The sequence below is a fragment of the Oreochromis niloticus genome, linkage group LG15, assembly GCF_001858045.2.
Source record: "Oreochromis niloticus isolate F11D_XX linkage group LG15, O_niloticus_UMD_NMBU, whole genome shotgun sequence".
NCBI classification, from domain to species: Eukaryota; Metazoa; Chordata; class Actinopteri; order Cichliformes; family Cichlidae; genus Oreochromis; species Oreochromis niloticus.
The window spans coordinates 1,635,188-1,661,475 of NC_031980.2; the positions used below are offsets into that span (position 1 = coordinate 1,635,188).

Sequence of the window (26,288 nt, forward strand, 5' to 3'; positions counted from 1 at the left end):
TCTCGTTTCACTGCACACGTAGGGAAACACTTGTTTTTAGCCCACAGTGGATTACACTGATCTGCTCTTTATGAATGCTCGTGGAGAGTACCTAAAAAAGATGATTATGTTGTCTATGTTTTACGACGCCATGGAAATCGAGTACATCACAGTTCCCTGTATGCTGCAGCTGAGTGACCGTCTCTGTAAAGTTTCCCATTGGTTGGTTTTTATCTGTAAATCTTTGCTAGGGCTGGTTCGTTCTTATCTGTGCATATATATGTACGAAAACACAAACAGTATATCCTGCACTCTCCCAGCATTACACAAACATTTGTCCCCAGATTCAGAACTGAATTAGGGAAGAAAAAAAAAGCTTTTAAATGTGCTGCTGCTGTTTCCTGGAAGAATTTACAGAATGAGCTGAAAGGTCGGGATAGTCCAGTTTACAACATCTGATTCCATGACAAAATTCTCGTTTGTAATTATAATACTTACATAAACTACTGTTTAAATATTATAATTCTGTTGCTGCTTTTCTTGTCTTCCGTTGACTTAAAGTTACTCCCAACATGTCTGTGAGTTGCCCAACCTGTCCTGTCAAAGTTGACTTGAAGCAAGAGTTGACACGATTCATTTAGTGGCTTCTCCTCGTTTCTGCCATCCATTATCGACTTCTGACTTTATCTTTTGGCAATCTAACCACAAAAACTGAACCATTTAAAGAGCGTTTTGCAGCTCTGCGTTTTTCCTAGCTTCAGGTGCACACCTGAAAAAAATATTTGAAACACAAACAGGTAAATCAGGCCTTCGTACGACAATAACACATGGAGTGATGCAAGCTGACTGACAAATTTAAATCATTGCTATTTCTGATACATTTATCAGTTATCATTAATAATAATAATAATGATTGACATGGCAGTTAGCTTTAAACATATTATGCTCTGTCACATGACACACATTTGTAGCAGAAAAACATGGAATCATTTCATGTCTGTGGAAGGTTATTCCCTCTGGTAGCTTTGACATTTCTTTCATCCGAACATAAAAAACAGTACAAAACTCTGGCATTTTACACAAGAATGAGTCAGAACCCTGAATCAGACCTCTTGAGCAAAATGGCGTCAGAGGCTCATCTCACAACAGGACCTGTGTGTGGCAACATCAGGCCAGCTGTTTGCTAACATTAGCCACTTTAAGCTGTTAGTCATGCCGCACTAACAGCTAGCCAGGCTGCAACACACTGACTGTACTTATGAATGTGTGTGATTTATGAATTTCATATATTTTAAACGTCCTCACTTTTTTCTTTACGTGGTGCATGAGTGGGAGAAGCGTCACGTGAGCAATTAGGCAAAGTTTGGCGCACTGATGCACGAGGACCCAACTACAGTTAGATGCAGGCAAGCGCGTTAGCGCACGCCGGGGACGTGCGTGGGCACGGCAGCAGTGCACCGGTGAGCCGGTATTAACGCCAGGGTGCAATGTAGTCTGATGAAATTACCGTGGCTGTCAGCGCCTGTCTGGAAGCCTTGAGTCAGTACAAGAGAGTGGCTACAGGCGAGCGAAGATGAAGCCGTACTTTTGGGTTTAATTATCCAGCTTTAAGCTAATTAGAGGAACACTTCACAAAAAGAACAGGGGTTAAAGAGGCCTTAGACATTACAGCGGGCCAACAGAATAGCACAGAAGCACCGTAGCTAAAGAGAAAGCCCCGTTTCTCTGACACTGGAACTTAAAATCCAGGATGATATAGAAGAAAAATGCTGATTTTTTTCCTTTTGCTTTTTTTCACCGGGAATGTGACTCCAGGACTAATTTGGATTCAGGATTTGGTGATTAAAATGTAAATGTGTGTGTGTGTGTGTGTGTGTGGTTAGGGAGCTCGGATCTGACATCAGTGGCGAGGGTTAAGGTAGGCCGGGCAAAATAGCGTGTGTGGGGATAGAGTGTGTTTGAGAGACAAACTATTTTCTGCAGTGTGAGGGCAGCGGGGAGGATCTGTGGCTTAAAGCCATCACGGAGCCGCTCTGGAGGAGATGCATTCTTTATTCTGAGGAGGGGAGGAGGGACAGGAGAGAGAGCGAGGGGGGGAGAGAGAGAGGTGAGCGGAGAAGGCGCGTCGCACTATCAGCTGAATCCATCTAAGAAAACAACTCGCAGGGAGTCCGGGTCTGAGCTGCGCCAAGCACTGAAAGGCAAGTCTGACCTCCCCACCGAAAACAGCGCATAGGACGGACGCAGCTGGCCGTCATGGCCCGTGGCGGATCAGGCGGCGGACAGTTCAGCGAGTGCGTCCTCACCGTTCGGCCAGAGTGTGGGAGGCGAGAGAAGTGCCCGCTGCCGCTGTCTCCGGTGCTTTTGCGCCGCTCACGGTGTTGAGTCAAAGCGGAGGGAGCTCTCCTTTTAGAAGCTGGGAAAAACGCAGGAGAGAAAAAAAAAGTACCGACAGCAGTGCGGACGGACTCGCAGCCACATTCGAGAGACGCACACGGGAGGCAGAGGGGGACATAACCCATGCGGGCAAATATGCTCCTCGCCGGGTTCGAGCTGCTCGTAGGAACCGACTCCCACAAGCGTCGCCGAACAGAGCTTTACGCACGGGTTTGCAGCAGGACCGCATGAAGGACGGCGGCGTAAAGACGGGGGAAAAGTTGACTGCGGTAGCGGGGTTTGCGATGGATAAAGGCTCAGCAAAGGTACGACGGATGCTTTTCGGTCAATACTGAAAGTGTGTGTTAAAAATGCAGCTTTACATCGGGCCCGGGCTGCGTTTAAACGAACCACTTTTCACTCGAAATTCGTTATTGCAGCGCAGAAAGCGTAACCGAACCCACATCCAGCAGAACTACCTATGGTAAGGAAAGCCGTTCAGGGTCCCAGACACTTTTAGAGAGAAAAAACAAAGGAAAAACGCTTGGTCCGTTTATATTTGTGCGGTTCATGAGACATTTCATCGAGTTTTTGGCGCTAACAAAACACGCAGCTCCACATTTTTCTCTCTGAAAACCTGAGTTTTTTTTTTTCTTCTTTTCCTCTTTTTTTTGTAAAGGGGCTTTCACCCTCAGTGCACTGCACGGTTTTCGACCCCCCCTCTCCCGTTCCCCGCTTTGAAATAATTCATTCAGATGAACACCGCTCACTGGGCAGCCTTTGAAGTGTACCTGATCCGCCTCTTATCGCCTCTTAAATACCTTATCCATTTTTAAACTTTTAATTGCGTTTCTGGGGCTAAATCCAGTTCTAATCGGATTGTCCTGGCCACATATCACGGCGTTCATCTGGTGGTGAGAAACTGTGCTCCCTGGGCTGAAAATTAAATTAAAAAGAAAATCAAGACGGAAAAAAGCAGAGTGGTGGTGGGGTAGTTTTTTTTTCTCTTTTTTGTCAAGCCACTCCAACTCATTGATCTGTTTTGTTTGGTTTTTTTTGGCGGTGTTAAGTAAACTCGACACTGTGTTTCTTTGAATCTGGAATCTTGGTGACATTTTATTTATGCACCTATCGTAATCTTGATGCTGCTGCCTTCTGCTGTTGATTCTGTCGCTGTGGCAGCACATTTTATCGCTTCATGTGGTTGCTTATCCCCCCCCCTACCACCCCCACCCCAAGCTTATTTGATTAAATTTAGCTCTTTCAATTTAGAAAAGTAGATCACAGATGTGTGTCAGAGGATTGTTTCTCCATCTCCACCGCAAAGAGCCCATGCGGGTTTCCATGTAGTCAACAAACAAACGGGGGAATTTAAGGAAGCGGTGCCGTGAAGGCGTATAGATTTCTTCTTCTTTCTTTCCCCCCCTCCTTCTACTAAATATAGCTGCTTGTCTGATGTAACAAGTCTGGATTTAGTTGTTTAACACCGGCCCCTAAAATGAACAGATTCCTCTGAGCTCGCTGAATGATGTGGGGCCCCATAACCCTGCAAGGCTCCTTAATCCACAGTCACGGCCGTTGCACTGCTTAACATTCAACCAGTCGTTCCCACCGTTGTGTGTCATCCAACGGTGACTTCGGGTGGAGCTTCATTTAAGCTGAAAGCTCCAGATGACTGTCATTCGATCATGTGGGGGTGGGGGGGCGAGGGAAATGTTTGATGGCTCATAAAAGTTGGAATAATAGATTTTAGGGAGGGGTGGTCTACTGTAATCCAGTGGCCTTGTGCTTCACTACAAACCTCTCCGAGGTGAAAAACAGCCTTTATCGATTATTTATCGCAGGTGGAGGGGCTAAATTATTTTCCAATCCCATTTCTTTTGACAGTTTGTGCATGTCACTCCATCCGGGGAGCGAGGGGAGGTGGAGCTGATATGTAGCGTCTCTGTTCCTCGATTGCCTCGTCTTTGTTTTCCAAACGTCCACGGCCTCAAAATCTCCAGTTTGGCCACGTTAGGTTCAGGCCTCGCACGTAATAACGAGCTCTTCCTCAGGCCACCGGCAAAAACAATTGGCTGTGTTTACTGTAAGCACTTGTGTGTTTACCCGTGTACCTCTGCTCGAGAGTCTGCTCAGGCAGCTGGGAAGCAGAAAAGCAAAAAGAGGCAGTTGCAGCTTGTTTTCTGTTCGGCATTGTTTTCTCTTCCCAGGAAATATCCTCCGTGTCCGTGTTGGCACACAGAGAGCTCATATCTTTATTAACCTCGCCTCTTTTTAGCATGTTTTCCATTAAGCAGCGCTGATGTTGCCGAGAACCCCTGTGAATCCACGAGTGTGTGTCCTTGCAGTGCTCTATTACCGCCTTTGATAGAGCGCAAGGGATAAAAGCCTTCTTTATGTCTGTGAAACCGGATGTGCAGGAGCTGTTCTGAATATTTATCAGACTCCTTTTTTTTTACATAGTCAGTGCATAATTCCACAGTGCAATGTTTTGTGCCTCTGTCTTTCTTGGGAAAGAAGGGAGGAGTGAGAGCAGAAAGGGAGACAGTTGGTATGTGTTTGTTTGTATTTTAAATAAAGAGACAGAGGGAAAAGGGAGGCCCCCTATTTTTCTTTTTTTTTTCAGAGAACAGGCCACCTCTGAAAATACTCATCTAGCTTCTCCTTGTTTTCCTGCAGGTCTCTGGATCCAAATGTCACCCCCCTTGGACTCTGCCCTGGTCTGGGACCAGCAGTGTGTGACGGACAGGCGAGCGGAGCCTGCGGTGGCGCTCAAATTGGCCCTGGCTGAGCTCTGCATGGAGCAGCGAGAGAAGAGTCCTGCTATGGTCTGATGTCTCAGCATGGATGGAGTCAGTCAGAGGACTGGCCACCACTAATGAGACCATCGCTCTTCGGCTGAGGACTAGCATTTACAGGATTACTCCCACAGTTTCCTGCTCTTTTCCTAGCTAACTGCATCATTACTTAACAATCCTAGTTGGACGTTTTTTTTATATTTTCATGGGTCTGGTTTTTGGTGGATATATACGTCATTTGCCTCTCTGATTTTCATTTTTTTTATTCCCTCCCACCAGTTTTTTTTTTTTTTAAATTGTTGGTTTGCCTTTTTCCCCCTGTTTGTTTTTCCACTATGGAGTTTCTGGCTGGACCCTGGAATAAAGATTGGGCTTCATTCTTGCAATTTTGGTTGACTGTCATCCTAAGCCTCCAAATGCAATTCAGCCCAGGTGCCTCTTGTCCGCAAGAGTGTCGTTGTGACAAAGGGTTTGTGTACTGCAACGAACGCAGCCTGACATCAGTGCCTCTGGGGATACAGGAGGGCTACAAGGTCCTCTACCTCCACAACAACCAGATCAACAATGCTGGTTTCCCTGTGGAACTTCACAATCTGGCCTCCGTAGAAACTGTGTACCTTTACGGCAACCAGCTCGACGAATTCCCCGTGAATCTGCCCAAAAACACCAAGGTCCTGCACCTCCAGGAGAACAATATCCAAACGATCTCCAAGGCAGCTCTTGCCCAGTTGACTAAACTAGAGGAGCTACACCTTGACGATAACTCCATCTCCACAGTAGGGGTGGAAGAAGGGGCCTTCAGGGAGGCGGTCAGCCTCAAACTCCTCTTCCTCACCAAGAACCACTTAAGCAGCGTTCCCATTGGTCTTCCCGAAGACCTGAAGGAGCTGCGGTTAGATGAGAACCGCATTGCTGTCATTGCAGAGGAGGCCTTCCAGAATGTGACACGTCTACAGCGCCTCCTGCTGGACGGGAACCTGCTGACAGACGAGGGCATCGCACCAGGGACCTTCCAGGACCTGGCCAACCTCCGCGAGTTGGCTCTGGCCCGCAATTCACTGACTTTCCCCCCTCCTCTCCTGCCCAGCCAGTCGCTGGTCAAACTCAGCCTACAGGAGAACCAGATCGACCAGATCCCCGTGGCGGCGTTTGCGGATCTGAACAGGCTGGAAAGACTGGATATCTCCAGCAACCAGCTTCAGACTCTCACGCAAGGTGTGTTCGATGGCCTGTCCAGCCTGAGGCACCTCATAGTGCGAAACAACCCGTGGCGCTGCGACTGCACCATAAAATGGGTGGTGGTGTGGCTCAAATCGCTGCCTTCCTCTGTCAACGCCCGCGGGTTTACGTGCTCGAGTCCGGAGAAGGTGCGTGGCATGACAATCAGAGAGCTCACGCTGGATATTATCGAGTGCCCCATTCAACCCGACCAGCCGCCCTGGCCCACCCTCCGCTCCACACCCCCTCCCCCACCCACCACCACCCCTGTCACCACCATGATTTCCACCCTCATCACTTCATCCATCCCTTACTACTTTGACTCCCCCTCCCCCACGCTGCCCCCTTACTTAACAACCCCGCCGGACCCCTGCCTCCTTACGAGGACCCCCTTCAGATCTCCTTCCACGTGGTCAACTCCACCAACATCGACGTGAGCTGGGCTTCCTACTTTACTGTCACCGCCTACAAGGTCACTTGGGTCAAAAGGGGCCAAAGCCAAATCAACGAAGGAATGCGGGAGAGGACGGTGAGCGGGGACCTGCGGCGCATCAGCCTCACCAACCTGGATCCCCGGTCTGTGTATCGGATCTGCGTGCACGTCCTGGACACCCTTAACTCCTATAGGCCCGGGGAGGATACTATATGCTCCGAGGCCAGGACCAAGCCGCCAGTGACCACCAAGCCTCCGGGCAGAGAGCAGGCTCCTCAGGACAGCATCAGCTCCATGCTGCTAATGGCTGGGATCATAGGAGGGGCTGTTCTTATCGTCCTGGTTACGCTGCTCAGCTTGTTCTGCTGGCACATGCACAGGAAGAACCGGTCGTCTTCGACCAAGTGGAAATACAACCGCGGCAGGAGAAAAGACGACTACTGCGAGGCTGGAACCAAGAAGGATAACTCCATTCTGGAGATGACTGAGACCAGTTTCCAGATAGTGGCGCTGAACAATGAGCAGCTGCTCAAGGGAGATTTCCGCATCCAGCCCATCTACACTCCCAACGGGGGCATTGGATTTAGAGACTGTCACCTCAGTAACAACAGCATAGCCTACTGCAAGAGCAGCAACGTGCCCAGTACAGAGTTCTGCCACACGTGATGCTGCAGACACTCAGTACAGCAGCATTCACACACACACACACACACACACACACAAAGCAAAAAGACTTGCATAAACACACACACACACTGTTTGTCTAGACATTGAAAAATATAAAAAATTATAGTGAAATATAACTGTATTATATATATTTCCAAGTTCTGTCTACGATGTAATTTATACTGTGGATAATAATGTGGGATTCTCTGCTATCTTTTTTATTCCTAGAAAAACAGATACAAGTGTTTCTTTTTTTTATAACCAGCAGGGTTTTGGAAGTTGTTTTAACGGTCAGTACTGTACGTGAACATGGATTTGTACAATCACGGCACCCTGGGTGTAGCTTCTGACAAAAAAAAATTTGCTGTCAGCCTTGGAAATGTTTTTTGGGGGAGGGGGCGCTTTTGGAGGGCTGGGATCCTTTGCTAACCACAGAAGCAAAATAGGACCTTTTCACACTTTGAAACCCTGCAAAAAAATCAAAAGAATAATAAAAACAGCCTCCCCAGAACAACACAGCAGACGGGGAAATCCAAACACTGCTGATTAGAGGAAATATGGCGCTGGTTCAGTGACGGCGTGTTTAAAAGGAAAAAAAGAAAACGTGAGAATTGAAGTGCACTTTCTTATTAATGGCAGCATGGCAGGAAATGAGCAGAGGTAGGTGGTGGTGTGTGACGGGGGTTGTGCACGGCCGTGCAGGTTGGGAATATCATCGGTGTTGTTAAAAAGCCTGGGCTGAAGTTTCTTAACACTAAAAGCATCTTTGTTCTGTTCGTTTCCAGGTAGAATTGGTGGGTTTTGGAAAAGATGTCACCAAAAAATGGTTTTTAATGTGAGCTTAAAAGCAACAAGCGACTATTGTTTCTAAAATCATGCTTGAATGTGCTGATTCTTGCTGATCCTTTGAAGAAACATTCGTTAGTTCAGCTTCTTTTTTCCCCCAATGTTTTAGCAAGTGAGGCCACAAGGGGGCAGTTTTCCTCAGCGTTGTGTGTGTGTGTGTGTGTGTGTGTGTGTGTGTGTGTGGTACATAGAAAGACAGGCCAGAGAGATCACTTTACCTCCACCATTTCCCCCGAGCCCATTACCCAGACAACATTACTCATGCTTGAACAGCATTGTGTCGAGTATTTTTGCTCATTGGGCTACTTAATGATGTGGAATCATTTAAAACTAACAGTGTTTCTGTGTTTGGTGGCTAAATGATATGGATTTTCACCACTCCGGTCCATTATGAGATGATTTGTGTGTGTGTGTGTGTGTGTGTGTGTGTGGAGAGCATGATGAATTTTGATATGGCTCACACATAACACTAATTATACAGCCACTTATCTCAACCTTGTCCCATCGTCCATTAGACTTTGTGATAAATTAGGAAATTACAACAATGGACTCGCACCCCGCCCATGATCGCACACTGCGCTGCGACCGAGCGCTTCATCTAGCTTCTCATTATTTATCCTTTTGTCCGCACTTATAGTGTGGCCTTTTGAATTCACGTTTTGCTCAGCCTAAACAATGCAGCTGCTCACTTCACAACAGCATCTCTGAGAGGATGATTGCCACTCTGTCTGCCTTCCAGTGTCAGCGTCCGACTCTTCGCTCCAATCCGTGCACGGCTCAAAAAACCACTTTCCTTGCCCTTCAGCTTGTAAGCGTTGGTGGCTTCTCTTTGCATTGAATGTGAGGGTGCCAGTGTGAGGTCTTCATTATGCACTTCTTAAGGAAGCTTTATTTGATTTGACAAGATTTTATTTTGAGGGGCCAAGCTTAAAGAGCTCCTTCCCTTTTCTTTCCCCCCTTCGTATAATCCTCAACCAAAAAAGGGAGAGAAATATGTAGGCCTTATTTTCACATGGCTGCCCGAAGCTCATGCTGAGAGGCAGTTTTTAACTCTTTGCGAGGCACACAGATTCAGCTGTTCAAATGCACTGTACCCGACAGAGAGTCGGCACAACCTAAGATCAATTTTTACAATCCAGAGATTTTTTAAGGGCTCGTGCTAAGCGTTGAGATTAAAAGTAAGCGCTCTTCCTATGACTCCAGCAATAGCTCAGATTGTGATAAACTGGCCTGTTTGCAATTCCAGTGCTTAAAATCTGTTCAGCTATTAATTGAATACTTTAATGAATTAAATCATCCATCTTAAAATGTAATTTAGGGTCGCTCTAAAATTATTTTTGAAAATTAATTTGGTTTTTAGATGGAAGTGGTAATTTTTTAAAAAGATAAAATCTCTGTCATTAAATTTTGTTTAATGGTTTTCTGAGTGTTTAGCTGGAAAAAAAATCTAGAGTTTAATCATAAAAACTTTTTGTAACATTTCAGAATATCGTATATTATCATGTAGCCTAATTGTTCTTTGTTGTACACTTTTTGTGTATTTAGGTCACAGATTTACTCTTTGCAGTTCATTTGCCCAAAAAAAGAAATAAAACCCAAGATATATAATTTCAGCAAGATTTGAATCAGTAGCTTTGTTTTCTCAGAAAGCGTTATAGCTAGCATAGCAATGAACAAGGATCAATAGCAAATATGTTTTAGCTATCACAACAACATTGTCATTGTCAGTTGTGTTTTTTGGTCATGATAGTTGTGCAGTAAAATCTCCTATTAAAAAACTAATCAACACCACTTTACTGTTAGCATGCTAAAAAACAGTGCTAGCACCGGCAGCCAGCTAGCCTGACCTAGCATAGCTTAGAAAGTGAAAACATGAAAACAGCTTGTTTGCACTCGCAAACAAACTATGAAGTCTTCTACGCTGTAAAACCACAAGGTCATTTTTAGACTTCAAATTTTTGTACAGATTGAACAAATGTGATCTAATGTAGATATTGGACATAGCGAGATTAGCTGTAGCCCTGTCTGTTTCAAGCTAAGCTCATCTGCTCTTGACTCTAGCTTCATGTCTATGGCGTCAATCTTCTCCTTACTTTTGTAAGAAACCACCTATTATTCCTCAACTTCTAAATTAATATGCAGGTGGCTTAGATAATTTATGTAAAGCTAAGGATGATTGATAGCAATGATTGATTTGTTGATAGGGTTTTTTAATTTCTTTTTTGCCATCATATCCAAATGTCTATTTTTGTGAATATTTTTGGCGAAATAATAACGTTATCAATCATGTGAAAAAAGGCACAATCATACTACTCTGCTCACTATAAGGGACACTGTCACTGGCTGCCTGTTATCCTAGTTGAGCTTCAAGTCTGAAAACTGGAAAATAGCTAGCGTGCTCAGGCTAAGGCTAATAAAATTTACTGTAAAATGTTGTTTTTAGACTTCATATTTTTGCACAGATTAAAAACAAATGTGAACTAATGTGCTAATTAGTGGTGTTGACTTTGGTGCTGGTAAATGGTGAGTTGAACATAACAGTTTTAGCTTATCCTTGAACTAAGCTATACAGACATGAAAGTGATGCGAGTCTTCTCATCAGTCTCAGCAAAAAAAGTGAACTTTGTAAAACGGCAAACCCGTCTTTCACTCCTCAGCTCCTCTTTAAGTATGTAAATCATTTAAAAAAATAATTTCAAGTTGTTCTACATCTTCTGTGGTTATCAAAGTGTCTCCACTTTTTGTTTAAATCTTTTTCTACTAATACACATATCAGCCAACCCAATACACGCTGTCCATCGAGACACACCAGGCTGCCCTGACCTGTGCTCGGCTTTCCCCTGCTGGGTACCTAACCGACAGTTCACCATGTACGGTTCACTACATGCTTTAACAGCTGACCATAATCCCACGCAGTACACTTGAACATGTACAACTGCTATCGCTGGGAATTTTCTTTCTTTCATTTTAGATATAAAGCCCTATTTTAGTCCCACGATCAAGCAAGCCAGGTGAATCCATTGCAACATTTAGCATCTCCCCCTGTCTGTGAATGTGTAACGGAGACAGATATTTGCCTTACCTTTTATGCAGGAATGAATGATTAACGAGAGGGAGAGAGAGCGAGGGAGTTAAGTGGGAGGAAGAAAGGGGAGTAGAAAGATGAGACATAAAGAGACGGCGGCAAGAACAGAAAGCACATTTCTCCGACCGACTGCAGCAACAATAACGGCGTTAACAGGAAGCGTGACACACACAGTAGCTAACGAAGAGACTGTTCGTCCATAGTGCCAGAAATTAAGCGGTGCACTGCTAATGATTCAGCCAGACTGGGAAGAGGCTTTGGTGGTTGTTTTGCAGCATACATTAGTCTTAATTTCGATCAAGACACTGCAGTGCCATAGCCAATGGAATTTACACACGGCTGCGAGTGTGGGCTTATTACAGTTTCAGGGTGCCGAGAAGCTCATTGATTCACGTTGAAATAATTACGTTTAATCATTGAGAGGTCACCTCAGACAGAACACGTGAAATTGAGAAGGTGGAAAGTCGCCCTTTTCTTCCTGCAGGCAGAACCTTTGCTGCAAATATCTATTAGCCAGTGATGTTCATTCAAGAATTTTTTGCATGTACTGTATTTAGCTTCATAGCCTTTCATTTGTTATCACACCAGGGTTTGGACTTTCAAATATTTCTTCTTCCCGATCGATCGCCACACGCGGTTGAGATGCAGCGCGAGCAGCCAGATTTTCTTTGGTGTAGAGGAAGTAGGCTGGAAACTTACAGTGCATGTAAAATGGCTATGTTTGGATACGTCGCCATCCTGGCTTCTCATCCGAGACACAGTGTTACGTTAGCCATCCTCACCGAGACGTTTTCTTAGGAACCAAAGTTAAATTTCTGTTCTCATGATGAAATATTGATGTTGTTCCATGTATGTGCCTTGAGGTTGAACTTACAATGTAAAGTCCTTGAAACCTTTAAATGTTTTTGCACAAACTGTAAATACTTAAGTGAAGCTTTTTGAAAATAAAAGAGCCATTGGATTTGAGCGACCACTCTTTTCCTTGTATCCAGCAAAGAAGTGAATGTGCTCTTTGGAGTGAGCCTGCATTCTTGTTGCTCTACATGTTCCCCAAAAACACACTCGGAGCGAAATCTATTTTGGGTCAGAAACTGGCAATTCTGTGTCAAAGATTTGTGCTGTACGCACCATGCCAAGTTATCCTCTTATTTCTATATGGGAAGCTTGTGCCATCTTAGCGTAGCCACTGCAGCTTAGCATTCAGCTGGGGAGAATCCAGGAAACTCTCTTATTCTGCTTGTATGGCACAACTAAACCCCAGGATGGGCTCGATCTCTCAATCCCTGTGTTTTACCAAAGTCCAACGTTTTCCCTCTACGTGACCGCATCCCAGTGTGGCCTCTGTAACCTCCAGCCTGCTAAGAAGCCCACGTTAGCCTAGTCTTAATTCACTATGACAATTAACCACAGCTGAAACAAAAGGGTGTGCCACTCTGGTGTTTTGAGCTGGAAATGGGTATATTTCTCAAAATCCCCAAATGTCAAAATGTGATTTGTTATTGCGGAATTGTCGGCTTTACGTGGAGGCCAAGTGGTTAAAAGAATCGAGGTTTTGGCACTCGGATCATCCGCTGTCTGTTCCTCCCTCTTTCTGTGTTGTGCAACTCTTGCCTTGAAAGATTTAGTGTATAATCTCCCCCCTGTGCATTTACCAGGACTGGCTTCTTCACTGAGGTGAAGCTAGTCATAAAGGAATTATTCACGCAGCTTGGATTAATCACTAAAATCTTTAGTGATGTGTACAAATGTTTGCAAGAAAATCAGAACTGCCATCGAGAAATTTAACAAACTGTAGCAAATGTTTAAAAGTACAATTTCAGGAGGGAAAATTATATGTTAAAAGAAACTTCCAATCCATGTAAAGTATTCAAAGTTAAGAAACAGCTTTTCAGAGTAAATAATAATTGAAGACTGAGAACTGTCAAATTTTGCTAAGCTAGCTGATTTTAGCTAATTTTATTGTTATATAATTTAAAATAGTTTACAGTTGTTAGAGTGGTCTAGTTATGACATTAAATAGCATTTTATTAAATGTCAGGTTCCAGACGCATCAACCACACGACCTTAAATTTGAACCTGTTAGCGGCCGTTTTCTGAATGGGTCAGATTAGCTAACAATACTGTAGCGAGTTCATTGTGTTAGTTACACGTTACACAGGTGCTTCACCCTTTGTCAGTGTTGGAGCTTAAAGCCTACGTTTAATCGAGCAGGTATATTTGAAGTATTGACTTTGTTGTTTTCTTGCTGCTTTATATTTTACATTGAAGTATAAAATAGACACTGCTAAAATTAGCAACACATATAATTAACTGTAGAAATTCATCAGATTTTTAACCACATGATTATCACGTTAGGCTATGCACATGAGAACAACAATATTCTGAATGTGTTAAATTTGCTAGCTTAATTATATGATCTATTATTTCCCTTAGCTGTCGCCTAATTTCAGTGTTGCTCTGCATTATAGAGGGAGGTTTATGTGCATGAAGCTATAACATCTATTATTATGGTAAAGTGCTGCTTAGCCATTAGTTATAAAAATTAGTGTATAAGGTAATAACACTTATTTTTTAATATTAGTGCTGCTTAAGTAGCATTTCACTGTTATATATTATTTTATGCTCTTATGTATTGTAAGTAAAGGACTATTCTGTCGTACAGTCTGGTGAAAACTAATCTCTTGTTAAAAACTCTTATTTGTGCTACAACCATCTTATCTATTGATTTGGTAAGCTCTGCTGAGCAGTCACCTACCCAGTGAGTACTTACCTGAAAACCCAGAGATAAGTACTCACTAGGAACAGAGTTGGTACGCTCAGTTTTCTAGAACATGTTTTTTGTGAACGCTGTAAATCATTTCAAAGAAAGTGGTTTGTCATATTCCATATGGCAGCAACTAATCAAATGTGAATTTCTGCCTTTGAATCGTTCCGTGAACAGGTGTTAGCGCCGAGTAGCTTTATTTTTTTCGCCCCGCTAAAGGAATATTCAATTTTGTGCCTTGTAAAAGCTCCATAACAGCCTTACTTTGTGATCCACATTTAAGCATCTTCTAATCAGCCTCAATATGGTGGAAAAGTCATTAAAGCATGCAATTTAAAGCAATCTTATTCCAGGTATTACAAACGTCGACATCTGGCAGAATTAACATTGAACTGATTGGTTTAAAGCTGCGCTCCAGCGTTATCCCGTCTTTCATTGCCCTCAGTAGTCTTTAATTAAAGCCTGAATGCAGGTGAAGCCTTTGCCTCTTTCACAATATGTCGAGCTAATCGTGTGTCACAGTGGGTCACTGGACTCCGCCTATTGGTTGCCAAGAGTGGACGCAATGAACATTAAGTAAAAACCACCCAAATCAATTTAGGATCACCTTGCTGTGTGATGAAATTATATGAAAAGTAAATGAATGGAAAATTGGTCTGAACAGGCAGCACTGTGTGTGATTATTCCTGCGTGAAGGTGAAGGAGGAAAAAAGGCCCGGCGACTTTTCCCTTTTCCGAAGCAACACTGTTTGCTGAAGGTGCTCGCCCTTTTTGATGCCAGCCATTAAAATGTGATGTTCCGAGTTTAAAGCCACCCAAACGCAGCACAGACACCGCGGGAATTCCTCTGGCAGTGTTTAAGGGTTGAACGCGGGGTGATATTTTCAGCGGCTGTCGATCAGGGGACCGTTTTGAAATGTAAATTCAATTTGTCCTTCTGAATTTAGATTTTTCAGCGCCAGATTGCCATGTGAGCTGCGAACAGCCTTTTTTTTCTTTCTCTGTATCTCAGCACAGAAAATGTGCTCGGCACCATTAAAATAAGAAAGATATTTTCAGCACTGAAATGAGTGCATTAAATCAGGCCTGACAAGCTGTTTAGTGTCTGTGAGGAGACTTGCCTTTAAAAACTGCAGCACTCTCCATAACATGAACTGTTTTCTTCCCTTTTACAACTTATGAAAAGTTGGCCACCGGCTATACGGAGCACTGTAATTGGTGACAAGATAAGGGGTTACACTGAAAACTGCTGTCTGGCTGCCTGACCTGGGTGGTGTTTACAGGTGCAGACACACTAAAAAGCAGCCCCCGCTGTTTACAGTGTGATGCAACCCACAACCAGACTCCTGCAACAAATGGTGCCATTGTGAAGCTTATAATGGTCAGTTTGTGTTGCGGCAGTTTCCTGGAGGCAATGATAGAGTTGACCGGCCAATGGTAACAGATTGCAGTGAACTGTATCTAAGGTATGAATCAAGATGGTTAGTAATCATTTTAATAGGTTTTGAGATCTACTAATATTATTTGTTTTATTTTGGCCACGTGTTAAAACTACTGTAGCCATAATCTGGACACTTTGTGCATCAATAGGAAGTATAATGTTGCACATTTTACAAACTTAGGCCCACTTTATCCAACCCCGTCTTTTAAAGTGGAAGTATTAATGGTGCATATTGCGTGCTGAGAGGTTTGAATGCACTTTTACCTCACACTCTCAACTTTCTATAGCCAACTCACTTGCACCCCCCTCAGGATGTGCACCTCACATGAAAAAAGCGTATATATTTACTGAGATCTATGAAGTGTAGCATGTTGGTTTTAATGTTTCATAGAAAGATAAGTAACCTGCCATGCTAGCTCGGTGAGTTTACAGAGATTATTACAAACTGCAGCATCCACAGTATTAGAAACGCTGCCTAAACTGCTTTTGATTGGACGCCTGTAACTGCACGGCTCTGTGGGTTACTGCCAGGTAAAAACTCTCACATTGACCTGGCAATTTAGCTTGTTTTTCAAGCTCACAATATATGTACATGTCCTCGCTGTCTTTTTTCCGTGAAGCTGCGCGGAGTGGAACTTGTGCGCATCTGTATGCTAATTGGTGATTTCTCTGTCTAGCTTACATTGCGGTGTTGGGTTCCTCGGGGAGCCTGTTATCATAAGAAAGGTGATGTCTTCTAACACAAGTATAGAGGAATAATTGGCTTGGACCTGAACAGCACTTCGTCTCTGTCTGGTTTGCTTGATTGAAAGGAATTGTGCGTCTGGTATGCTTGAAATTAAAAAAAAAAAAAAAAAAAACAATATTAATGATGTTGAGCTGGATGAGGTTTTTTTTAATAGAGAAGATGTTTATGCATGCACAGCAATCACAACAAGGAGGAAGGGCGAAATGGAATAAATTGGCTGTTCTGGCTTCGAGTTGTTGTTCTTCAGAAGTCATTTGTGGCAAGACTAAATGTGAACATTTTAAATAATTAAAACGCCACCTGCCAAGGAAACTTTGAGCAAATTCCCCAGTAGCCAGCCAGATTAAAGTTTAACTTTCTCTCCCGGAGCACATGGAGCAAGATAGCACTTCCATATGCCGGGCCAGTGGGTCAGAGGAGTCGCTGTTCCAGGTGGGACGGAGCAGCTGTGACCTTGAGCGCTAGTCGCCGTCTGGTAGTGCCCATAATGAATGGAGACGGTGATGAATAGTGAAAGCAAAAGGCTCCCAGCTTTCTGGAGGTGACCAGGAGGAAATGGGCTCTCTCTCTTTGTTTTCATGTTAGATCTGAGTTCGGCATGTGCAACGTCTCAGCCCACAGAGGTTCACCGACATCACTGAAGCTCTGCTGAGACTCAAAACCCAGGACGACTGGGTGAAGTTTTGCTTTAGAGAAAACAAAAGCAAATGTGTTATAATTATTCTTTTGCTTACATTTAGAAACATCTTCCCTAAAGAAGCAGAAAATCTAACCTCTGTAGGGTTGAAGCATTTATGAGGGTGAATATCACTGATGGAAGGAAATCCTGAGACTAAACTTTTCAATAAGTGGCTGTTGTTTGAGTTTCACCTCAGTTTTGTTTTAGAGTTCAGCTGTGTTTATCTGACCAATCAAAAGACTAAGAAATAATATTAGCTAATTTGCCCCTTTCTGGAGCTATAATAGGTTCCTCAGAACAAGATTTAAAAGATGATGATAGTTATCCCCACCCGAGTGTGACGTGGGTCAAACCTCACCGCTGCTTTGAAATGGTCCAATAGTGATATATAAAAAGTAAGTCAGCAACCAAACTGATTTAACTGGCAATTAAAATTGGTAAATGAAACACAACCTGTGCTGGCCGTGTTTCATTTAAACGATATTTAAACTATTCATCTTGTCAGCTTTCTACTTTTCTACGTACATTATCGAAGAAGCAAATGTAGGTTTGCATACAAAGCTGCCTCCAAGTTTCACCACAGCGACATGAGAAAGTGCTCAACTGCGATGCGAGACCGCAGCGAGGATCGTTGCGAGTCACATAATCTCCCCGAGTCATGAACTCCTTGTTCACAGCTGCATTCTTCAGGCCGAAGTCATAAATACCCTCCTTGGAGAAAGTAAAACCCGTGGTGCTGCAGTACTGCTGGCCCAGAAACAAGGCTTTGATGAGCAAAACATTCCCCCATTTGTGATGGAAAGAGTGCTGAGTGGTTGTCGCCAGGCAAACATCTGCAGTCGATGTAACACAGGAAAGTTGCTTTTGATGTGCGCTCATTTACAGTCTGTTAGAAATCACGAGTTGCTGTGCACGTCGTTGGTAATTGACTTTACTGAATTGATCCAAAACTGCATCCAAAGAAGGGATTCTTAAATAAATACAGTTCACTTGATTTACCTTCGAGAAATTATATTTATGTTTAGCTGCGAGCGCCGTCATCATTGACGTTCTCTGTGGGATGGCAGTTTTTGGTTCTGACTGACAGTGTTTGTTTATAGTATATAAAAAAATGATAAATCATTAAGGAGTAAATGTGGAATAGGTTGTGCAGAAGTCTATAGGACAGCAGGTTTCTGTCTTTACCTCTGTATGCACTGTCTTGTCGAGGTTATGGGCTCAGTCTCTCATTTTGGGTTCTACTGAATAAATAAAGTAAATCTCTTTTGTAAATCTTGATCATGCTGTGTTTCAGATTGGAGGATTATCTGCGGTATGAAGATGCACATTTATTGGCTAACAGTTTGTCAACTGCAAGTTGTTTGCCAATTTCACATTCAGGCCCACCCGTCCGCATCACGTCCAGTCTCAAAATGGGACTCCACAAACCGGCGGGTGACGTCCACTCTCGAGGCTCTAATCCTGTTGGCAGCAGTGGCAGTTAATGATGCAAGCTAACGCTCTCTGACGATCACTCCTTCATGATACCCTTGCTGTTTGTGAATCTGGATATGAACAAAGGGTCATGGCTACACTTCTTAGCTTTTCCTGTCAGCTTGGACAATTCAGTCACAGAGCTTACAGTAAACATTACATTACACCCAGGATATTTATCCTAACACCTTGCAAGTGGGTGCTTGGTAGCCAAGAGTGCACATGCTTCAGCCTTAATATTATAAACAATAGTAACAAACAGCAAATTATGAATAAATACATCCATCTTGTTGAAATTCACCTTTAGGTTAGGTACAGGAGAATGCACTACAGCTAGCTTTCTTAATGTAGACAGTAAAAACAACCACTGTGATCTCACACACTGGTTACTGAAGCCCCAGTATGAAACCTCGAGTTAAGCGTGTTCTCCATTCTCATTGGGCGCTGATCTGACCTAAAATCAAAGACAGCACTGAGTTAGCGTACACTGGGATAGCCCTCCTTTCTGATTCTAAAATGGCGCTAATTTACAAAATAACGCTCAGATTTTATTCAGTATTACCTGGAAACTAGCTGTTGAGCCTATAAAGCTATAAAGAAAGTCACAGAGCAGGGGGGCGGAGTTCCATTTGTCCATAAACTTCTATACAATCAAAAGTCTTTTTTTATGCCCCCTGCTGGCCATTTAAAAGTATGCAGGCTTAAGGCACCTTCTATACTTTTATAGCATTCATAGCCTGAACAATACAAATATATGATTCTCTCCAATATTCAACATTATCATGGAAATCTCTATAAGACACATCTCTAACTTTAGGCAGTTTTTTTGGAGAGGGTTGTAGGGTAATCCAGCAATCCTGGCATGTAACACTGCTGCCACAAACACTCTGTATCCCTAATTTGACCTCTTACTCTTTTGAATACTAGAGTTTATATTTTCTTCCCAAAGCAGAGGAAAAAAATGGGAAAAATCCAGACACTTGTTTCCAAATATTTATCTCTTCGTGATCATGTTGTTTCCAAATCATGTGGAAAATTTTGGTTTCCACATAATTGAAGAATTTTTTTTTTTTTCATTTCCTGTCATGCAATAGTTGTTTTCTTTTTTCCTGGAGCTTGCAGTAGCTAATGAGCTCTAAGCTCTTCACATGATTTTAACAAAGTGTGTGTGTGTGTCTGTGTGTGTGTGTTAGCTACAGTGCATGTTTTTATTGATGATTCCTGTAGCATTTGCTTTACTTTGAGGAATACACCATTCTTTAACTACATGCGCACACAAAATATCTAAACCTGTTGGGAATTAAAGAGCCTGTTTTATTCTCTTAAACCACCTTTTTTATTTATTTTTTGGTCTTTTCCCTGAACCTGCCTACTTCCTCTCAGAAAGAACAAATTTTTCCAGCCCCAAACAAACATTTCAGTCTAAATTGGGAGCTCATTAGGGTCTCACACATCCACTCAAAGCACGGAACAGTGAGATATTATGAATTGATTTTCTCTATATCTGGACTATAAAAGCTGAGTGCATTAGCATTAGAGAAGACAAACGCTGCATTTGAGACCGGCGGAGGGTGAGAGTGGTGTTGAATTAAACAGACATGTTTAACAAGCTGTTAACAACTCTCGCTTTTCCGCGTCCTCTCTTTCCTCTCTCCTTTTGCTGTAAATAGCAGAGATAAAAAACAGCCGTGGCCTGAACGGGAGCGCGATCCCACGAGAAAATGGAGTGAAAGGAGGCTTTCGCTGGGGGAGAGGTGGTGACAGTTCACACGGCGATGCTGGAGAGGAGACTGTGCACGACAAAAAGCAGAAGCTCTTTGTCTCACAGCTGGGGGAAGTGCGCCTCAAAGCTGTTTAAATGTTATGGCGACTAGGAATGGTTCTTACGAGCCCCGGGTCCGGAGTGCACATTACATGTTAATGACTTGGAACACACGGCAGAGCAGAGGCTCAAACTGCCAATTAAGCATATGCTACAGACGCCACTGGTGTTCACACACAAGCATCTGATAGCGCTCAAGCTTGGCCTCCAGATCTGAATCTCTCCATGGGACGTGGAGGCACTCCAATGGTGAGTCATTAGCCACAGACAACCCCTGAAAACCACAGAGGAATAAAAGCAGCTGCTGATTGGATACTGCTCAATCAGCGCCGTCCTTTTATGACGGGCTCACTGTTCATCACTCATCTGTTTAGTCAAACACTTGGTGGTGATGATGATGGTGTTTGCCTGTAAACATGTAAGCAAACAACACTCCAGCGCCTTACCTCTTCAATTGCTCTGCAAAGTGCTGAGTGGCTTGTGATTAAAGTGCATTAAGTCGGCGGAGGTGTTAATACTGATGTGGAGGGAAAATACTCTTTCTATGCACTGCACTCTAATATGGATTACCATTTAGAAATATTGATACCCTTTCAGAGTTTTCTTGTGTGTTTTTGTAGCTCATGTATACAATCAGAGTGGATTTAGAAACTTTTGAATTGAGGTTTCAGCCTGAGGCACCGTTTTAACGAAGAGCTGTAGATTTAGAAACTGCATACAAGATCCAGATAAGCTGCGGTTATAGCTAAATGCTGTATTATTAATAAATGCATTGCATATAAAATGAAATATACAGCTTGAGTTATTCTACGGTGACAGTTTAGGCAATAAAGAAAAACATAAACCTGTTTTGGTCCTCAGCTCTGGTATGACAGTTATTAGATTAAATGATGTGCTATTAATACAAATATCTCACAGTCATGAACAGATTATCCAATTAGGTGCTCCAGGCCACAGACTTCCAAAGGGTCCTCGCCCGTCTTAGGATCAGTGTGAGGCTGCATACCCCCTCCAAGCACGAAACTCCATTAGCACAATGCATGAATTGAATTTGGAGCAGTTTTTGATATTTTTCTTAAGAAGATGAAAACATTGGGGCTCATTCACTAATACTGTGTTTGCCCCCTCCTCATTTCCAATTTTTTGGTATGTTTTTCACACTCAAATGTTTTAGATCATCAAAAAATCACATCTTCACACAGGATCACACAGGTTTGGATCTTTGTCACATCAATGTATATGCATAGAAATGCTCATACCTTGTGCACAAAATAAGGACATAAAACAGCTTAGTTCTTATCTTTGTGTAGCTGTTAGTGAATCACAATCATTCTAAATGGATCAATGAAAAATCTGAACATTTTATGAGTGTACAAACTGAAATGACAGCGTCTGAGGTGAAATCCTAAAAAGGCAAATAGAGCAAATACTCTATTTGATCAGGTAAAACAGAGAAACTTTGACGTCTAACAATGTTAAAACGTAATACTAGTCGAGTCTTTATTGTCATTCAAACCATGTACAGTGGTACAGTACACGGTAAAATGAGACCATGGTGCTACATATGAAATATAACAGACAATCAACACAGGACTACTGACGTGCAAGTGTGCAAAAATTGCAAAAACCAAACAAAGTGCAACAGCAGACAGAACAGAACGATACAGACACAACAGTGCAATAACAATGTGCAAAAGACTGAGCGTTGTGCACCATTTTGGTCTGGAGCGCCGCCACTGCGCCGCCTGAATCATATGAGTACTAGTAATAATAATAATAACAAAGTTTAATTATTTCTGGTCACATTTTCCATGACAGGCCTTCATCATCTGTAGGGACAATTGGGCTGACACAGATCTTAATTTGTTCACCAGGTAAAAACAAGCTACAAGTAATTATCGTCATTCCAAACCCAGTTGAGTTAAATCTTCTGACAAATCCATCCGTCACTTTCAACAAACAACTGAAAACAAATGAATGAAACATATTTTCTGTTTGCTTTTTTTAAATCTTGTTTTTGGTTAGTGTATGTTGGTATTTGTTCAGTGAGCCGTTGTGGTTGCTTAGCTCTCCTTTTGATGGTATTTAGAGCGTCTTTGTGGTCGTTTAGTTTCTCTTTGTGGCTTTTTAGATTTCTTTGTAGTTATTTAGTTTCTCTTTGTGGTCGTTTAGAGTTTTCTTATAGCTATTTAGTGCATTTTTGTGTTTGTTTAGTGTCTCTTTGTAGTTGTTTAGTGAGTCTTTATAGTTGTTTAGTGTCTCTTTGTGGTTGTTTAGTGTCTCTTTGTGGTTGTTTAGTGAGTCTTTATAGTTGTTTAGTGTTTCTTTGTGGTTGTTTAGTGTTTCTTTGTGGTTGTTTAGTGAGTCTTTGTGGTTTTTTAGTGTCTCTTTGTGGTTGTTTAGTGAGTCTTTGTAGTTGTTTAGTGTCCCTTTTTGGTTGTTTAGTGTTTCTGTGTGGTTGTTTAGTGAGTCTTTGTAATTGTTTAGTGTCTCTTTGTGGTTGTTTAGTGAGTCTTTGTAGTTGTTTAGTGTCTCTTTGTAGTTGTTTAGTGTCTCTTTGTGGTTGTTTAGTGAGTCTTTGTAGTTGTTTAGTGTCTCTTTGTAGTTGTTTAGTGTCTCTTTGTGGTTGTTTAGTGTCTCTTTGTAGTTGTTTAGTGTCTCTTTGTGGTTGTTTAGTGAGTCTTTGTAGTTGTTTAGTGTCTCTTTGTAGTTGTTTAGTGTCCCTTTGTGGTTGTTTAGTGTCTCTTCGTGGTTGTTTAGTGAGTCTTTGTAGTTGTTTATTGTCTCTTTGTGGTTGTTTAGTGTCTCTTTGTGGTTGTTTAGTGTTTCTTTGTGGTTGTTTAGTGTTTCTTTGTGGTTGTTTAGTGAGTCTTTGTGGTTTTTTAGTGTCTCTTTGTGGTTGTTTAGTGAGTCTTTGTAGTTGTTTAGTGTCCCTTTTTGGTTGTTTAGTGTTTCTGTGTGGTTGTTTAGTGAGTCTTTGTAATTGTTTAGTGTCTCTTTGTGGTTGTTTAGTGAGTCTTTGTAGTTGTTTAGTGTCTCTTTGTAGTTGTTTAGTGTCTCTTTGTGGTTGTTTAGTGAGTCTTTGTAGTTGTTTAGTGTCTCTTTGTGGTTGTTTAGTGTCTCTTTGTAGTTGTTTAGTGTCTCTTTGTGGTTGTTTAGTGAGTCTTTGTAGTTGTTTAGTGTCTCTTTGTAGTTGTTTAGTGTCTCTTTGTGGTTGTTTAGTGTCTCTTCGTGGTTGTTTAGTGAGTCTTTGTAGTTGTTTAATGTCTCTTTGTGGTTGTTTAGTGTCTCTTTGTGGTTGTTTAGTGTCCCTTTGTGGTTGTTTAGTGAGTCTTTGTGTCTTTAGTGTCCCTGTTTAGTACATCTTTGTGTGTGTGTGTCTGTGTGTGTGTGTGTGTGTGTGTGTGTGTGTGTGTGTGCGCGTGTGTGTGTGTATGCGCGCGCATGTGCACATCCAAGAAATTGTCACATTGTCTTGCATGGCAGGAGAGAGAGCACCGGTGGTGTGCCACTGAGCAGTGTTTACTACATTGACTCAGAGTATGTTTAATTAAGCTTTATTTTAAAGAAAGGAAAAAACCTCAAAGTGAAAAGAAATCTCTACAAATTGATCTAAATTAAGCCCAAGGATAAAACACAAAACAATTGATTGCATAATTCACCCACTTTAAATCAATACTTAGTCGAGGCGTCTTTGGCAGCAGTTGTAGGCCTGCCTCTGTGTGTATCAGTCTGTCTCAGGTTTTAGCCAAGACGCTGCAGAATTTCCCCATTTTTCTTTGCCAAACTGTTCAAGCTCTGTGAAGCTGCGTGAGGCATTAAGTGCATCTGCACTCTTGTGTGTCATGACAGGCACATAGTCGGTGTGATAATGTTTTGGTGTTACTTGACCTTAATTTTTTTATCTTCTTAGTGACTGATTTGCACACTTTATTATTATTTATTTTTTAGCTGACCTTTTCTTTCACAAGTTGTTCAGAACAAGCTGCAGAGACGCTTCCCCTGCAGCATAATGACTGCCACCAGACTTTGGGGATAGTGTTTTTGCTTATGTAGCAGTCAGTGTGCTATTATCAGACAACTCTATCTCTACCATATCTCAACAGGGCCTCTTTTAATCGTGCCTTTCTCATATAGACTTTTAACAATGAAAACTTAATCTTCAAATGTGATGACTACTGAAATGTACAGAAAAGCAAAAAAAAAAAAAAAAAAAGCAAAAAAAAGACTTTAATTAACTTAAATAAATGTAATATATTTAAATACATTCATATATTTGTTTTTGGTTAGACATTTAGAATTGTGTTCTGTGTTCTTGTTACACAGTATTTTAATAGGGACCGAATGAAGCAACAGTCTCTCAAATGATGTTCGCTCATGTGGTGTTTTGATGTTGAAGAGCGTATTCCTCTGAATTCTCATGTAGGAGTTTAATTGGATTCTGGGAGATTGGGTGACTTTGAAGGCTATAGCATACTGCATGTTTCAGATCTTTTAGCACTCATTAAACCACTCAGTGACACTGTGTACCCTGCATGGAAGCATCTGTGTTCACCAAACACGATCAATAATGCAATATGCTGTACACTAAATTGGTGAAAAGGACTAAGAACATATGGGCTATAGAATGAGTTCATTTCTGAACCTACAGGTGGAATCGTCACTAGAGAAGGTGGAAGGTGAGCCAGTCTGTGGTGCCCCCCTCCCTGAAAAGTCAGAAATTCGTATGAATGTCAATTTCACATTTAGATATTCTTCATTTAAATGAAATGAAAAGCAGTGAATACTTTGAGACATGCTTTCTTCTGTATATGTTTACGTGTCATCAGCGTGATAGAATAGAATAGAATAGAATAGAATTCAACTTTATTGTCATTGCACATGTCACAGGTACAGGGCAAGGAAATGCAGTTTGCATCCATCCAGAAGTGCTTTAGCCGTGATATAGATATATTACAATATATATTAGCAATAATATAGATATGTAAGTATATTACAGAAATGGGTCTATTATGGTATGTTATAATGTACACGGTGTGAAGTATGTTATGAATATTCTATAACTATAAGTATGTACAGGCTGTAGTGAGTACAAGCTATGTACAGGCTGTGAACAGGATATAAATATGAAAAACTATACAGAAATATGAGATATACAGTTATACAGAAATGTGAACTATGCAAGTTATAAACAGTTGTAGGATTAAAAATTATTGTATGTACAGAATGATTATTTACACAGAACTATACAGTAGTGCAGTTAAGATAAGTGAGATATGTGGATAATTTCTACAGAGGCTGTATAAAGTGCTAGTGGTTGTGAGTGGTGGTTCAGTCCATGTTATTATTGTGTGTTTGAGGGTACAGTTGTCCATTGTGTGTGTGTGTAGGTGGTTGTGTGTGTGTATGTTCAGTCCATGAGTTTAACGTGGGTCAGATGTCAGGAGGAAGAGTTCAGGAGTCTGACAGCTGTGGGGAAGAAGCTGTTCCGGTACCTGGTGGTCTTAGTCCGGAGGCTCCTGTAGCGCCTCTCAGAGGGCAGGAGGGTGAAGAGTCCATGTGATGGGTGACTGGGGTCTCTGATGATTTTCCCAGCCCTTTTCAGACACCACTTCCTGTAGATGTCCTTTATGGCAGGAAGTGGTGCTCCGGCGATGCGCTGGGCAGTTTTCACGACCCTCTGCAACGCCTTCCGGTCCGAGGCAGAGCAGTTCCCGTATCAGACTGTTATACAGGATGTCAGGATGCTCTCGATGGTGCAGCGATAGAAGTTCACCAGGATGTCTGAGGACAGGTGGTTCTTCCTCAGAGTCCTCAAGAAGAAGAGGCGCTGGTGAGCCTTCTTGACCAGCTTGGAGCAGTTGGTCGTCCAGGTGAGATCCTCGGAGATGTGGACTCCCAGGAACTTGAAGCTGTTCACACGCTCCACAGCCGTCCCCTTAATGTGGATGGGTGGATGT

The 26,288-nt window shown here is 42.4% G+C and overlaps 1 protein-coding gene across 1 annotated transcript; it reads left to right on the forward strand.

Annotated features, from left to right (window-relative positions):
* The first annotated feature begins 1,931 nt into the window (after positions 1–1,931).
* Positions 1,932–11,654, forward strand: flrt2 (fibronectin leucine rich transmembrane protein 2). Its single transcript, XM_005449819.4, is given in 3 exon segments — positions 1,932–2,681; positions 5,035–6,737; positions 6,740–11,654. Coding segments are annotated over 2 exon segments (1,980 nt in total). The 5' UTR covers positions 1,932–2,681; positions 5,035–5,488; the 3' UTR covers positions 7,471–11,654.
* Positions 11,655–26,288: the final 14,634 nt, after the last annotated feature.